This window comes from Toxotes jaculatrix, chromosome 3, assembly GCF_017976425.1.
Source record: "Toxotes jaculatrix isolate fToxJac2 chromosome 3, fToxJac2.pri, whole genome shotgun sequence".
Lineage (NCBI taxonomy): Eukaryota > Metazoa > Chordata > Actinopteri > Toxotidae > Toxotes > Toxotes jaculatrix.
Genome location: NC_054396.1, coordinates 23,004,780 through 23,021,558, shown reverse-complemented (window position 1 = coordinate 23,021,558; position 16,779 = coordinate 23,004,780). Strand labels below are relative to the sequence as shown.

Below are 16,779 nucleotides of genomic sequence, written 5' to 3'. Positions count from 1 at the left end.
TGTTCAGGGTAATTGCATGCATGCACTGAGTTACACAACATAACTGGAACAGAGCTCTGCTTGTACTGCATTGATAGCCACTTGAGTTTTTCTCATCTGACTCTCAGAGAGATCGACAGTGTGAAACGTAAGTGCAGCTGTTGTTCTACTTCCAGCATCAGGCACTGATGCTGTGATGATACTGAAGAGTACAATCTTATCTCAGCTACAGACTGTGTGCCCTCTCTGCAATAATCTGGGATTTGTTTTTTATTTCCTCTGTTGGTGTCTTAAAGGACAGCCTCCTCAACCCGGTAACAGATGTGTTTCAGAGCCCTTAATATCCATTTAAGGATGGAGACTGAGTAATGATCACCGGCAAGTTTGTCTCATGCTACAGTTGTGCAGGCGAAGGATCTGATCTAAATCATGGATCAGTTGGGGGTAGAGGGACATGCTGGTTTCTGAGTTGACTATCTTGTGATGTCCAAGCAGAGCCAGTGCCAGAATTGGAAGCGCGAGTTTTATATTCTTTGATCATTTTTCAGAATTATACTGCAATCACATTTAGAATACAGAGCTGGGGTGGATTTAGTGGCTGGGATGTGGGAGGCCAGGGCAATTATGGGGCAGATGGGGTGGGGGGATGGGGGAGTGGGGTTCTGGGAAGGCTCACCTCACAGATTGAGTGACAAGCACTATAAATTTAACAGTTAGAATAATTTTTTTTTTTTTAAAGAAGTTTGGCAAGAGAAAGGAAAGAATGTGATGCATGCTAAAATGTAAAGAAAATGCTCAAATGATAAGACGTAAACAAAATCAGCAGATAGGTCTCTGGATTATAGCAGTTCAAAACTGCAGCAAATTATGGGATTTAATCATATTTTATAGTCTGAGCCGTCAGACCTCCACAGCTGACTGTAATACACTCGTGTGCCACCAGAGGTCACTGTGGGATAGAGTCTGTACAGAGCGGGCTAGCTTCCCCCAACTCCTGCAGACTGATCCTGTCTCAAAGAGTGCCCCCTCAGTGTAAAGTGCTTTGCTGTCTCAGCCACATTTGGGATGAACACTTTAGACTTTAGATCTTTATGGTCCATAAGACCTGGTGACAAACATTCTGATGTGTAAGTGACTGCTGACGCCTCAGGTTGTTTATAGAAAATAAAAACAGAACTGTGACAAAATGAAAAGTTACCCATGTGAGAACAATATTGCACATAATCTTACAAAACTCTAAGACTTTGTCCACAGTGATAGAACAGTGTACAACAAAAGACAACACTAGTTGGTTACAGTGTCTTTGACTTAAGTGATATATATTTACAAAGGTGAAATGACCATTCTCGAGGCCCATTCATTCGCAAACTCAAAATCTCCTGTTACGTTACATAAGACTACTTGAGCAAGATTGAAATATAACAAGTAACAATATAGTGAACTCATACTTTTTCTTATTTTTTTTGCAAAAGACTTGTTTTCAAGGTCTAGCCATGTCGCCGACTGTCTTGGACAACACTCCTGAGTTCTCGTAACGTGTAACTCAATGAGAACGTCTGACGATCTCCCCTCTCCGCACCTTGAACATGTAAGTCATCACTATAGAAACCACTAAAACAAATATTGCCACATAGTACCATGCAAACAGCAATTATAAAACATTTATAATTCAATAAATAAATTCATTTCCAATAAACTTCTCCAATAAACATCAGATATCTTTTCATTTGAATAAATTTAAAAGGCTCAGTTGATGCAGGCAATGTTGTGGAGACGATCCCAAAATAGCCATGTTCTTCAAAAACTTAGGTGAACATTAAACAACCCCTTTCTCAGAGTTAAGTGTGACAAGCTTAATAAAGATAATCTTCATGACTTGGCACCCCAAAATCTTTGAAAACTAGGAGTGGCTGCTTCTTAAGTATCACTGGTGTCAAAGGTAGGTGTTTTAAAAATTTGCAAACAGTAATGTTTAGCAGATAAGTATTTATATTTAAACATATTTTGGCATTTTCTTCAAGTAAATTATGTAAATTAATAATCTGTTACCTTAAAATTGGTTTACTCATGGGATTAATGATGACAATAACCACGAGAGCATTTCTTTTTAAAAAGAGAATAAAAGGGTGAAGGATTTGCCCTCAGTTGTAATATTGCATCAATATATTTAGTTTTCTCATAAAACAGAAAGCTAACCCTGTCCAGAGATCACAGGCCAACTGTTTACAGGTACAGCCTTGTCTTATTAGACAACCACCACCACTGATATGTATGTCTATACCCTTTTCACTTGATCTTTAATGTTGCTTTAGTCATCTCTATTTACAGTACAAATAAATCTATTGATACTAGCAGCATTCACAACATATGGTCCGACATTCAAGCAACACTAAAAACATTTAATACTGTTTTTAAATAGTTCTAGAAACTAATCTGTTTTGCTTTCCTATATTGTATATACTGTATATATACGATATTTGTTTATATTCATATTTCTACTACAAGTGCAAATGACCAAAAACAGTTTCTTTAAGAAAAGAAACAGAAATAATCAAAGTAAAGTGACAGCTGTCCTTGGTCAGAGTGAGATGATTCTGGATTTTATAAGACTTACGAAATCTACATATACAAAATATATGTGTAAAAAAATAAATAACATGATCACATGAGTCCGGATTTCAACTATTGCACATTCCTTCCAAGATGCACTTTTTAAACCTAAATATGATTTGCTCACAAGTCATTCAGTCAGGGACATGTGTGGCTCAAATCTTAGCCAATCTAGGGGATATAAAATCTCACTGGAGAGTCTACTGCATAGAGTTCAGTCTTGTGGACAAAGTGAGTTTCCTAGCTACAGAAGCCATTGTCCTCTCTGTTTATTTAGACTAGACCCTACAAACAATCAGTCCACAGATGTTCAGACTCTCACCTCTGTAAGAACTGATATGCCTGCTTCAACAGCTGGGTGTTGATAGTTTCATGGAGGTCTGAACATCTGCTCTTTTATCATCTATAGGGTGACTTTCTAACTACAGTGTCATCACCATACTAGTTTCACGTAGATGCCTCCGTTTTCTCTTTTTAGCGCACTTTGTTCTTGCTCTGATTTAATCAATAGAATTTTGTTCACTATGTCTCTTTGAAAAATACTTTGATATGGCACATGTAATGTATCTAAATTTGGCAAAACGACTTATCTTTGAGTGACAATCAAAATGATATACAACTATTTCATCAATATGTGTAACTTCTATCTATAAACATAAATACATATTTGTTCTCTAGATGAAAAAATAACATTTAGTTTTTTTTATTTTAATGACCTTGATGAATTCATCAAAATATCACTTGTTGCACAGTGGCGGACAGTGCAGGTGCAGTGCTTGTCGAGGTTACAATGACGGTTACCATAGTGACAGGAGCCTATGCCATCCAATAAATAAATCCAATAAATAAATAAATAAATAAATTTTCAAAACGAACGTTTTTGAGCTGTCCCTCGGAGCGAAGGAGCATTTTCTCTCCACTAGAAGCTTTTTATTATGTCACAAAAATACTACACTCATACTGAACAACGCGCCAGAGCTTGTACATTATTTACAGTGATCCACACGAGGGTCGAGGGGTGCTGGCAATGATAATCTCCTCGGGTGGGGGGGGGCGGGGTTGTACTGTCTCCCCACTCCACTGTCACACCAGCCTTCTGCTAGGAAACGCACTATTCACAGTTTAATTACGTGTCAATCTCTACAAACTAAGCTAGCCTTGTTGTATTTTTTTTTTTTTTTGGCACTAACAGTGGCCACGGGGATAAACAGCCACTAGGAGATGGGTATGGAGATGGGAGGATGGGTATAAAGACAGTGATAGCACTAACAGAACAAGTGGATTAAAAACGCACACAGTTCTAAGGTTTTTCATGCGAGTGATCAGGTTAAAGATAATACTGCAGGTTTGATCCACGTGCCCATTTCAGTCTTCCTCGAATATCAATGTGAATTTCACAGTTCATACTTAACTATATTCTCCTTCTTCTTCCAGCTGGTGGTCCTGACCGTGGGTAGCAGAGTCTTTTGCCTCGAAAGATAAATCACATCAAAGACAACAGGCTGGAACACTGCAGGAGGTATTCCGATCACCACAAAGGAACTAAACAGACAAAACCTACACTGAGCTCATTTCAGCTGGCTCTCGTTCTTCCAGAGCAGAAGCCGCTTCTATGCCACACTTGTATTTAAAAAAAAAAAAAGAAGGAAAATCTGCAAAGATTAAAACAAAGACACACACAGACATGCATGTGTGCTCACACCTCAGCTAACAACCCACACCCACCACCGTCACCTCCTCCTCCTTACCGAGTGACTCCGACTCAATGCGAGTTACTACAGTAGATTACAGACTAGCAAAAGACAAAAAAATGTCTCTTCAAGGACAAATCTAGCCAGCATCTAAATTAGTCTAGTAGTAGTCTAGAGCCTACAATAGATATAGTAGCTTATGAGACTAAAATGAAAGGTTTAGTAGCTAAGCATGTGACACTGCTCTTCGATCTGCTGGGGATGGAGCAGAGGGAGAGGTGCTGAAGCTGAGCTGAGCTATTGGTTGGGTGTGAGAGGATTATCTTACAGAAATAAACGGTAAGGGGCGACGTGACGATGATGAAGCAGCGTTGATGAGAGGGCAGGAGCACAGGTGACACGGGAAGAGGGCTGAGGGAAGGGTGGAGAGGTGATAGTTAGGGAGGGGGTTGCTCTTTCAGGAGTAGATAGTGATAACCTCGCGGCCGCCGCCGCGGACCAGGAGGACCCGGTTAAGACCCTCAGTGAGGACCTCGAGGAACTCCATGTCTGTGAGTGAAGGGTTAAAGAAACTGGAGGAGGCAAATGCCATACATACATACATACATATATTATACTACAAGTGATAGTGGCTCCATAAAATGAAACTAAAAGCAGATGATCTATATTTTTGTATTAACAGTGGATCCCATGGCTGCTTGTATAGCTCTACATTATAGGGTCTTTCAGCTCATTTTTTTGGTTTTCCTGCTGCAATTTTACAGTTTTAGTATTCTCAGATTCACTTTTTTTCTGTAGAAATGCAAAGTAGGATTATTAAAGTTAGTTGGATAAGAGCCCTCCATGTTCCAGGTATTCTGCATAGTTATCTAACTAACCTCTTGATACTTTTTTTTTTTTTGGATGAGAAAGCCTCTTGTTTTGTGTCTGCTGTTTGGTGCTGGACAGGGAGCATACAGTGGGTTTGTCAAAGCTGTTTTTTGCTGAAACCAAGAGCTGCAGCTGATGTAAAGAGTAGTACATAATGTGGACAATCTCAGAAACATATGTCATAATTAGATTTATATACTAAACTGTAACTGACACAGAACCTATTTGAATCGAGATGCAGTGTGCCACAAGAGTAATTTGGTTTGTCTTCTGCCTGCAATGGTATTGTCTGCTTTAAAATCCTAATTACTTCTTTGCCGCCGTTGCCATCTTGCATGTATCTTCTGATAAGAAATCACAATGCTGTTTTTATTCCTGACACCAAGTCAGTTAATTTAATATTTACTGCTTGAACACAAAAAGTTTATTCATGAAATAAGAAAGAGCCTGGAGGCTTAAACAGAATTTGATTGTATCCATAAACCATAGAGTTTGTCATACCATCTGAATGTCAAGTTGCAAACTCCATTAATCATATTTATACCTCCGTGGATCAGTATATCTGTGCCTTGGTATCTTTAGTTTCCATTCTTTTTATTATTAATTTTTGAGTCCTCAAATTGGAAGTATCCAGAACTGCTCTGTTCTGTTTGTTAGTATTGTAATAGGATCAAGCTATTAACATGCTATAGTCAGGATCAGAGTGCAGGTGGCTCAGCTGCTTATTATCTGCATTTTAAAAGAAAGGCAGCACTGTCTCTTGCATATCCTCTCAGTAAACCTACTTCTGTCAGGGTGAAGGATACAGTTCTCGTCACCTGTCCGGTTCTTGGGCGGCCCGGGCATGTTGAGGAGGACTAGCTTGGCCTCTGAGGACTTTTTCATGATGACTTCATTCAGCCGGAGCGCTGTGTGCATACGTCGCACATTGGACTGGTTCCTGTGCGAAGACAAAGCAAAAGAAAAAAAGTAAAGCTGATTCACACTGATTAAGGCCTAGATATGATATATTTAAAGTATGTTACACAGTATGTCATGATACTAAGCTGGTCGAGGTGACAGATGCTCATTCATTCACAAGTATTCCATCCACATCTGCTTATGTGACCACCTAAATCAGAATGAGTGGTGGTGAATGGACTGAATGAGGTTTATGGGAACTTCAGTACTTACAGGTTCTCCCACTCACTGCAGCGTGGCAAGAAGAGAAACACATAAATATCAGTGCTTAGCTATAAATTCCAAGTTCTGCATGCAATCCTCAAATCCTTTACCAGTGGACTGTTTGATAGTATACTGTCCAGGAGAAAGACTTTTTTTGATAGTTGAGAGATTTGAGGTTCTTTTTGTCAGGAACAAGAAGGTAATTCACCTTTACAACAGGTAAAGGTTCACTGAGCATTTCAAAGCACTCACGGCTTCATGTTGAAGATGTCTTTGATGCCCTCTGGTGTGGCTGCACCGGGCGGCTTGGCAGGCTCCCCGTCACACTTCTCAGTCCAGGTCATCTGGATCTGCTCCCCAGGGCTCTGAGCCCCCTCTGTGGGGGTCAGCGGGGTGGCTGGGGTGGCGGGGCTGGCTGGGGTGGTATTGTCATGGATGAGCTGGACCTGAGCAGGGGAGGACACAGGGGAAGAGGCCGACTTTGACTATGAGACGAGAGGAAAAGAGGACGATGTGGATTTACATGTACATTACATGGAAGGTTGAAAGAGTCACGGTTGAGGTGGAAATGTAGGAATGCAGGCAAAGTCACAGAGAGCCACAGTGTTAGACAGAGGGAGAGGAAAGAGAAGTGTGATTAAGGAGCCTTTTGCTGTTATCGTCTGTACATTACCTGGTTTCTTTGTCAGTAACAAGAGCTGTGAGAACAGTGAATCTATAACATATGCTCTGTTAGAGCACGACATCATTTCAACAGAAAACTGAAAATACTGGAAACAGGAATATTCTGGCTCAACTATGCTGGCATCAAAATAGTTTAGCCTGGGCTGAGAGTTTGTTTATAAGCTAAAGTTCAAAATTTGGGGAAATATTCTTGCTCACTTTCTTATTGAGAGTTAGATGAAAAGATTGATACCACTATACTACCTCTATACTACCACTACTCTCATATCTTAAATATGAAGGTAAATATGGTAAATATGAAGCTACCTAGCACAAAAAACGGGGAAAAAGCTAGCCCAGTAGACCCTCAGTAAGTTTTTGTTTGAATTAAACAAACGAGACCTAACATGTTGATTATTAATCTTTAGAAGTATTGGTAGGTGGATTATGTTACCTTGGGATAGAACCAGGCAAACTGTTTAAAATTGTATAACTTCACAAAAAAAAAACCTTCTACAGGTGCTTGGTTTTCTCTCACCACTCAAACTGGATATTTTCCCCTTCTTGCTCATTATGTGTTTAATCACCTAAATGTGAGCATAGACATAAACTTAACACTTCAGACTGAGGTCAGCTGCTCTCTGCTGGAGGAGCTGATCCTACCTCTTCCTCAGGCTTCTCCTCCTTGCTGGCTGCTGGCGGATCCTCGGTCACACTCAGCTGGGTGGTCACAGCGGCTGGGTTCTTACGGCGGATAGACCCACGAGATGAGTCAGTGATGCTCTGGATCTGTGATAACAAGGACAGAGACGAGAGGGGCGAAATGAGCTTAGTTCTTTTTTTTTTTTTTTTTTTTTTTAAATAGAGACATATTTGTTCAGCCTTTATTTTTCATAAACACTGAACAAAAATCTCCAAGAGACAAAGAGTGCCAGTAATTCAGCAATATTTTTTTACAAGACATGTATTTATTGTTTATGATTTCAACGACTGACTGATTCAAGTAAAGTAAAAGTGAGGGTAATTCTGTTGCACTTATTAATTTTATTGACCTAGAGGACCAAGCAATCTCACAGTTCAGCAAAGAATTTGAAGGAGGCAACAGTTTAACACTGAGATCAATATCTTTTATTATAGCCACATCTGTCAAAACACCATCATGCTGCCATGAACAAAAGCAAAGCAGTGTCTGTAATCAACAGCGATAGAGAGGGTAAATATGGTGTCCCACTGCTCCGATTTAACCGTGGATATGCTTTTGTCCAGAGGGGCATATGTGTCATGTTAAGTCAAATCAAGTCAGATCATGCCAAGTTGGCCCGTCAAGTCATATGAAGTTCATGAGTGCATCTTTGAGTGCATTTCAAAACAACGAAACTTTGGCATAAACAAACTTTCTTACCTCTCTCTCACGCTCATTCTTGGTCAGGTTGATCTGTTTAAGCATCTGCGACCGTTGTTCCATCACCAGGGTCTTCTCGTATGTATAGGCTGAGATGTCGCTGTCATGCTAAGATGAAAGAAAAAAAAAACAGTTGACTCTTATTTTGTTATTCCCTTTGTTTTTGTTTTTTTTTCAGAACATACTACTTTTTACAACATATTGTCTGACCAAGTTTTAGATCAAGTGTGTTTATTTCTGTTCGAAATGGTCACTCTGACAAGCCTGCTGTCATAGAGAGGGGCCAGAAACGATTAATCATTCAGACATGGGGATAACGGAGCACACTTTCAGACAGACTTTGCTCGAAGGCCTTCATGGTGTTGCACTCGCAAAGTGACAAAAGTAATTGTGGGAATAATAAATAGCTTGAACGATTTAATTAATTTCCAGCTCAGTTTCTCAGCTGCGCACACCTGCCCACTCTCTGCTTTAAGGTGACATGCATGTTGAACTGCTGATTTTTGGAAAGCTACCAAATTTGTCAGGTGCAGGCCCCCCGTCCCCCCAAATTCCAAACTCAGAAAGGTGTAGTGGAAGAGGGTATTTAGATGCTGTTCAGCAATCCAACAAGAACTTTGTTTAAAGAATACTGATGCCTTAAAGCACTCCGTATTTCACAGTGTGAATACCACCACCACGCCTCAGAATGCTTCAGTAGTGCAGTTGTCTGGGCAGTCATGCTTCCACATTAGCTCCCCGCCTGTGAACAATGCTTGTCATGTTTCCCTGAACAACTGGACAAGCCAGAGGCAGCACTGGTTTCTCTAATTATGTAACCACTGAGATTAAAGTGCTTGTAGTTGTATTTTTAAACACATATTTTTTTGAATAGTCAGTCTAGTCTTGTGAAATACTCACCATTTCTACAACTTCCACCATAGCGTCAATACGGAGATGATAGAGGAATGTGGTCAGGTCCTTTTTCATCTGGATGCTGTTGTCGTCCATCTGGGCCACAGTGAAGATGCGCATCTTGCACTTCCTCCAAACCTGAGGAGTACAAACATAGTTTTTGACTTATCCTCATAACGCCATTGTGGTCTTACAATGCTTATTTTTTACCTATTTAAAACTAGAAAAACTCACTACAAAATTTTACCAAAGAAACTATTTCTGAGCTACAGCTCAGAGTATTAAAACTACAAATGGAACATCTTAAAGATGTTTATATAATCTGTGAGAAACCTGCCAGTTTACCTGTTAATTTTGTTCTATTTGTGCATACCTGCCTGTGTCGTTTGTTTTTTTTTTGCAGTAATGACAGTACCTTGTGCTGGCGGAGAAGGAAGGGCAGCAGCATCAGCATGCCTCCATCATGGACGATCCACCACACGTCGATGTGACCCTCAGTGAAGCGCTCACCATTGGATGGGAAGGCCGAGATGTTCTTAGGGACGAGCAGAGCCAGGTGAGCAGCTGTGGTTTCTCTGACCAGCTCTGCAGAGCAGAAAGACAGATGCAGGGAGAGAAGAAGAGCGTTAGCTGTACTACATCTACAAACTATCAAAGGTATGTTTCTCTGTAGCTGAGCTACCACGTTCCGAGTTTCTGATGCTGACAAAAAAATTTTGCTGTGCACTGGCAAATTCCCTTCTGTATGAATATATTCCTCTCTTTTAAAACACAGTCCTGTCTGATTAAGAAGATTTTCTTCTGACATATTTCCTCAACAGAGAGGTTAAGCAGTAGGATGAGCTACTCAAAAGCTGGAGCTGTTAGGGATTTTGTCTTGCTGATATGCTTTAGAAGCAATGATGCTGGACATAAAAAAAGCTTCAAACCTGCAGTTTTTTGATTGGAGAAGTATCTTTTAGCAACACTTCACTAGTCTACCCAAAAAATTAGGCTCAAAACTCAGCTTTCAGCCTTTCTGGATGGAATCATCCATTTCTTTTCTTTCCCAGTGACCCACCGATGAAGTTCCTCCAGGTCTGGTGCTCGTCTCCTTGCTTCCAGTTGCGTGGCCAGGAGACCAGCACAGCGTTATGTTTCAGGCCTCCCAGTCCACTGGCCTGTACTAGATGAGATGTAGCATCACGCAGGTTTGAAGACACGGTCACTTGACAGAAGCCCTTCACCTTCTCAGTTTCCATCAGTTTATGCAATGCCTAGAAAGGTATGACAGAGAGAACACTCCAGTAAACCTACCTTTACACCATGTCTATGGTCACATATGGTGCATGCATGTGGTGTATATGCTAGACAGACACGTACTGAGAAGCCTGTGAATAAATATTTGTACGGCATGAGTTTAGATAGATTTCTGGTCAGTCGGCTGCAGAGGAAATGAGTGAGTTTTACTGCTAAATATTTACAGGACTTTTCATAACGATGCAACACACTGAAACAATAAATAGAATTTTGACAGCCATGTAGCCATGTAGTGAAATGCAATTTTTTAAAAAATATTATCACATTTATAGTATTTTGCTGGTAAAATAATGTACTCTGCAGGCACAGTATTAACATGATGTGGGGATTTCTCATTTTGAGAATTTGAACTGCTGACGATTGTCACTGATAGTTAAAGACTCCCTACCTGCTCTGCACGCTGGGCCTGCTCATAGTTCTCTAGGTAGGTGCCCTCCAGAGCCGTCCCAACAATGGTTAGACCTTTTCCTGCCTTTAGCTGATTGGTTAGAGAAAACAGACGAGGCTGCTCCACATTTTGCTCGGCGTCTGTACTGACCAGCACCAGCAACTGAGGCCTGAAGAGAGAGGAGAGCAGAGAGGAGAGAAAGTGAAAATACGGGGCAGAAAAAAGTAAGAAGACGAATAAGGAGGAAAAGGGCAAGAAGAGCAATGAAGAGTCAAACGAGTGTGAAGAAAGAAATGGCTGAGTTGGCCAAGTAAAAGTCGTAGGCGGAAAAGAGAGACAGAGAAGAACAACATGAAAAGTTGACGTGTTAATAAGAATTCACAGACTCTTTATGGTGTTTGACGGCTGAGGTGAGGAGAATCACTAATAACTGAGAGAATTCCTGAACATGTACAGACATGATGTTAATTAGAACAATGATACAACAACACAGTGCGTGACTTTGTGTATCATACCTCCAGTTCTTGGTGTGCGGGGGACCTTCCTCCAGCCGCATCAGAGCATAACGTGCAGCACTCAGAGACAGACCTCGTATCCCGTCACCCCACTCTTTCTCCGCGCTGAGACACAAGACAGTGCCAATCAATATTTGTCACTCAAGACATGAACAATAGTTTTGCAGCTTCATTCTAAATTTAAAAAGTGACAGTGATACAGTCATCACGTTGAAACCGTCTGACATAATGCAGTGTGATTAAGGATTAGGCATCACTGGTAAATGTCAAGTTAGCATGTCACTCAGCACAGGGAATCACAGTTAAAAATCACACTCAGCACTTAAATACTCAGTGTGCATGGCTCTGTACTACTTCAAAGCAAGGACGGATTACTAAACAGGCTTTCCAGTCACAGGCCTGAGGGGTCATGGGTCCACTGGGCTGGGGCCTGTTTGAAATGACACTTCTTGTTGGAAAGTTACAGAGCTTAGTTAAAAGCAGGGGTGTTCTGTTAACATTTTTCTTTTTGCTCCTACTCCTGATCAGAGTCCTTTAATATTGAATATTTGAAAATTGAAAATCCAATAAAAAATATTTTCTTGTATAGTATTCTGTAGTTTTTTTGCAGACTGTCTGTGCACAGGAGATACAAACGATGATAAAGACATGCAAAACAATGACAAAGCAAAAAATAAAATGACAACAGTTTATTATCATAATTATCATTAATCAGAAGGAGGATGTTTTGTATAACACAGGGTATCTACATGTGTCCTACAGCCTCACGTGACAGTAAGTGACAAGAGCCCAAAACAAACAGTGGAGCAACAATCGAAAACACCAATCTTGCTTTTAAACCTAAACAAAATTGACTTATGGTGTGGACTTGGACAGTATACTTAAAATACAGTACACACACACGCCAGCCAAAGCCAAACGCAGCTAGCAAATCCAACTCCTGGGGTTGCACTCTACTCACCCTGCGAACTCGATATACTTGTAGATGGAGCCTGCAATTGCCATGGCGACGATGGCATAGTACCAGGAGCAGAGGAACATAAGAGTGAGACACAAGCTCATGCCCAGGAAGGACAAAGCCCTGTACAGATGGAGAGAATGATGCAGAGGCAGAGAAACACATACAGTAAGTGAGAGACAAACTCATTTCATTGATTTAAAATCCAAAAATGCAGCCTTCTATTTTTCTTAGTTGTTGCTGAACTGACCAGTGGTAGAACTTGAAGCGAGGTCTCCAGTTTGGAGTCCTCAGCAGTGTCTGCAGGGCACAGGCCAGGTTCACAAACATGTAGCACATTAGGAAAAACCTGCAAGACACAAACACAAGCACAGAAACTCATTCTAAAGCCAAGCTCTTCTTATGTCCTGTGAGAAGTATGTTGTCTTAATATCTGTCACATTTTCCTGGTATTTATATGTATTAACAGAGCAGAAAAGCAGTCTGCCCTTTTGTGTGATGAGCTAAATCCTGAGCCCATAAAATCTGGCATTTTCATCGTTTAAAGAATAGCGGGGGACTGGCTGCTCTGAAATCTCCCAGTGTTGCTTCTGATAAATGGCAGTAAATTAGAGAGTTTGCTTCAGTTCTCACATGGAGAGGATGGGAGCCACTGAATCCAGGGAGGCAATCAGGATGCCACTCTCACAGATACAAGCTGTCAGCAGGAGGGACCATGTGGGTTCTCCGTTGGCCTTCCCATGGCCAAAGATCTGCAGGCACAGACAGCACATTAACACCACTGCTATTTAAAAATATGTTTACTTGAAGTGATTTTTCCTCTTTGTCTCAGTAGTCCTTAGAAAGGAGGGGAACATTATGTATATGATATGGAAATAAGTCAGACTGACCCGAAGGGCGGGCACGATGCTGTCCTTTGCGATGGCCTGCAGGAGACGAGGAGCTCCTGTCAAGCTCTGCAGCCCTGCCCCGCAGGTTGAGAAGAAGGAGCCAATCACGATCACCCACGGTGATGGCCAAGCTAATGTGCCAATCACCAGGTTCCCGTGCACACCCTCCCCAAACCTAAGGGGGATGGGAAAAGGTTGCGCGACATTTCAAACACATGAAGTATGGGGTCTTTATTGTTTTATTAATAGCAACCATAATCTGACATGAATGATCAGTAAATTTTAGGGTTGTTTGTCTCAGCTAAGCAAGAATGAACTTACTTGTCTCTGAGGACTACACCCTCAATGCAGGCACCAAACAGAACCACGCTGGACATATCTAAACAGTTACGGATCAGGAAAGTTATAACAAATGGTGGATATTTGATGCTTGTTTAGTCGGCTTAAATATTCTAAGATGAGACCAGGTTAGGGATTGACAGGACTTGATAATAAAAATTATAAACTTAAATAAATGTACTTAATAATAAGATAAATCAATTAACTATATTTGCTGGGAAAAGACATCAATCGATTTTGTTAAGGATAATATCTCGGACATCAGTGACATTGTAACTAATATCCTTCTTCTTTATTAACTTGTGATTGCATAGGCAGCCCAATGATGCGATTAAGAAGTCTTAATCAAATTTGGTTAGACCCCCAAGCTCATTACTGTGAGATACATCGAAGACCTTCTACAAAGGCTGTTTCAGTGGTAGGTAGAGGCCTGTAATCACATCTGCCTTGTAATTTGCAGTACATGTGTAACAGTGAAATATTGCTTAGTTGATAAAAATCCTCAATTTAAAATGTTTAGACGGTAAATTCATCACACTGGCATAAGAGGGCATATGAAAAAGTTTGGAAGGTAAATGCAGCCTTAGGTGTGTGAGAAAAACAAAATATGAACATGGTGGAAAGCTCAAAGGTCTTTGAGAGGGAAAAAATTAGCCTACCTGGAAACTGAGGCGCCAAACTGATTCAGAAGCCATACCACCATTACTTAAGAAAAGAGAGTTGACTCCACAGAACAACACAGGCATATTCTGGGCCAGTCAGAAAAACAATGCATTACCCGTCCTCAAAATCAGACTGGTATTGTAGCGGTTATGACCTATTACCGTTTAAAGCGTTGACCTTTAATTATGGTACTCCCTGCAGGCCAATCACTGTGTTTTTGTTTCAGCAGAGCAGAACACCACTGCGCATTATCGCTTCAGGTCTTGCAAAAACCGGACCAGTGTTGTTTGGCATATCATCACTGAGCCTAAAACACCATTTGAGTGGATACCTGGCAGGAATTGAAGGAATATGTTTGGATGTCTAGTATAAACCAGGTCAGAATAAGGTTTTGCGAAACATAAACAGTCCTGGGGAGTTCATTGAATTGTTAACTTAAACATGAAGACATTATTATATTGTCCTACCTGGCCTGATAAGTATGTTCTAAAACACACAATCTTATTGAAATTAGACCATTAATATAATATCTGTCTCAAAATTTGACACTATTTGAAATATATATATTTTTTCATTTTGATCTGGTCATTGTTTCTTGTTATCCTGCAGGGGGCAGTAGTGAGAGGATACAGACAGTGGAGGTGGTGGTGATGGCTGCAATTGTTCCGATGGGGATAGATTTCTGGGCATCGCGCAAGTCTCCGGAGCGGTTGGAGCCAGCCATGATCCCTGAATAGAGAGTCCAGAAGCAAATGTTGTCAAGGTCAAGAAATTTACACACATAACAACAAAGGGGCGTGTTATAAGCAGTAGAACATCAGTTAATTCCTGTACATGTACAACACAGATTCAGAAGTGTAGAAATCTGTTTTACAGTTTCACTGAATTAGATATAGTGGGTTTTGATGAAACTCTTGGCTTCTAGTTCACCATTTTGCTCAGTCCTGGGATAAACTTAAAATATATATATATATATAATATAAAAAATAAAAAATCTTCACCTGTCACAGAGGGGAAGTAGATGCCAACCAGCAGCGTAAAGAAGCTGGTAATGTCTGCCAACACATAGCGGTTAGCGTTGGTCAGAGGATCATCCTGTTCTTCTGCTGAGTACATGTTTGACCTGGCAATCAGGTCCCCCTTCTCGTAGTAGGTCCCAAACAGGTTCTCTGTGTAGATGAGAGGGATGTAGGGAAGAATATAATAGGTTAATCATTCATGTAAAAACATGGTGTTGAAATCACTAGAATGAACAACACTTAGGTCGATTATGTTGTTGTCATAAAGCAACATCGTTTGAACATAGAGTGCCAGTAAAAAGTATTCACCCCCTTTAAAGTTTTCATGTTTTACAACACTGAATCAAAGAAAATTGAATGTGTTTTTTGGTGTACACTGATAAAGACAAAAAGACATTTTAATGTCACAGTTAGTCAGAGACTTCTGCTCTAGTTTTCAGTGTGCCTTTCCCATGAAAATAAAATCTGCTGCCACTCATACTGGATGGAAAATTATGTTTCCCCATGTGACAACCGATTTTTGTACAACAGGAAAAGGCTCAGTGTTATAAGTGACACAGACTAAAACGTTTTTATATGGATTCTTGTACATAGCCATTCTAAGAAAAAGGTTTTCTTTTAAGTAGAGAATGCCAACACCACAAGTAAATTATCAGTGAGTCAGAACATAGAAAGACAAGACGCACGAGGATGGAAATATTTGTGCACTGTTCATATGTGTACGCTTGCATGTTATGTGTATACAGATTGAAAATGACACACTGGTTTTCACTTGTCTGCAGATCCAAACTGCATGAACCAACCTGCCAGGATTCCACTGGTGACCCCCGGGATTCCTTGGGCCCTAGTCACATTGTTGGCGGCGAAGTACTTGTCGCAGGTTGCATTGAGGAAAGGTGAATCACAGAACATGCGCCACAGCTGGGTGGTGACTGTCCCATTAGCTGTCTCAATGGTCTTGGCACACACATCAAAGCTCTTCCACACCAAAGTGCGGTTCCCCAAGATACACACACTGGAGAGAAGAAAGGCACAAAATGTCAGTTGGAGCACCGCTGTGGTGGTTGTTGTGTTTGGTTAAGCAATTTGTTCAGTAAAGATTCAAAATCTTAAATCACAAAATGTCACATTCTGCCTGTGATTTGATTTGATTCAATTCAGTCTGATTAATTTAGTCACTTATGGTACAACAGCCGTACAGATGTAAACAGTGAAAAGTAACTAAAGTGATTCAGCAACCAAAAAATAAACTGAAGGTACTTAGTCAAAGAATGTAATTTGTTTTAAATTTCAAACCTTTGACTGAAACAACAACAGCTCCCCAGAGAGCATTGATTTAGTGATTTTTGCAGGTCAAAACAAGTCTAGATGTCTTGGTTAAAAATGGGTTGAAAAGTAGATGTATAGGCTACATTTGACTGCTGATTCATCAACA

At 40.6% G+C, this 16,779-nt stretch overlaps 1 protein-coding gene and 2 long non-coding RNA genes across 6 annotated transcripts in view; 2 read left to right on the top strand and 1 right to left on the bottom strand.

Annotated features, from left to right (window-relative positions):
* Positions 1–1,214: 1,214 nt before the first annotated feature.
* On the top strand, positions 1,215–11,042 carry LOC121178671. The gene is made up of 4 exons (XR_005893817.1): positions 1,215–1,567; positions 4,024–4,108; positions 9,677–9,829; positions 10,326–11,042. It is a non-coding gene; the product is annotated as an uncharacterized LOC121178671 (long non-coding RNA).
* The window catches only part of slc12a5a (solute carrier family 12 member 5a), a 151,333-nt gene continuing 139,034 nt past the window's right edge, over positions 4,481–16,779 (bottom strand). For 2 of the 4 annotated variants that reach the window (XM_041032929.1, XM_041032933.1), the window contains exons 8-26: positions 16,148–16,359; positions 15,327–15,494; positions 14,956–15,054; positions 13,645–13,702; positions 13,324–13,498; positions 13,067–13,185; positions 12,684–12,782; positions 12,437–12,556; positions 11,476–11,580; positions 10,961–11,129; positions 10,334–10,529; positions 9,689–9,858; positions 9,280–9,411; positions 8,380–8,487; positions 7,641–7,766; positions 6,567–6,799; positions 6,324–6,338; positions 5,957–6,090; positions 4,481–4,829 (exon numbers count right to left, since the gene is read on the bottom strand). In XM_041032929.1, the coding sequence (XP_040888863.1) occupies positions 4,738–4,829; positions 5,957–6,090; positions 6,324–6,338; positions 6,567–6,799; positions 7,641–7,766; positions 8,380–8,487; positions 9,280–9,411; positions 9,689–9,858; positions 10,334–10,529; positions 10,961–11,129; positions 11,476–11,580; positions 12,437–12,556; positions 12,684–12,782; positions 13,067–13,185; positions 13,324–13,498; positions 13,645–13,702; positions 14,956–15,054; positions 15,327–15,494; positions 16,148–16,359 (2,530 nt within the window). In that variant the 3' untranslated portion in view covers positions 4,481–4,737. The remainder of the gene's footprint in view (positions 4,830–5,956; positions 6,091–6,323; positions 6,339–6,566; positions 6,800–7,640; positions 7,767–8,379; positions 8,488–9,279; positions 9,412–9,688; positions 9,859–10,333; positions 10,530–10,960; positions 11,130–11,475; positions 11,581–12,436; positions 12,557–12,683; positions 12,783–13,066; positions 13,186–13,323; positions 13,499–13,644; positions 13,703–14,955; positions 15,055–15,326; positions 15,495–16,147; positions 16,360–16,779) is intronic. The other 2 variants (XM_041032930.1, XM_041032932.1) reach the window with 2 other exon arrangements.
* On the top strand, positions 12,197–16,231 carry LOC121178672. Its single transcript, XR_005893818.1, has 3 exons — positions 12,197–12,601; positions 14,935–15,088; positions 16,127–16,231. It is a non-coding gene; the product is annotated as an uncharacterized LOC121178672 (long non-coding RNA).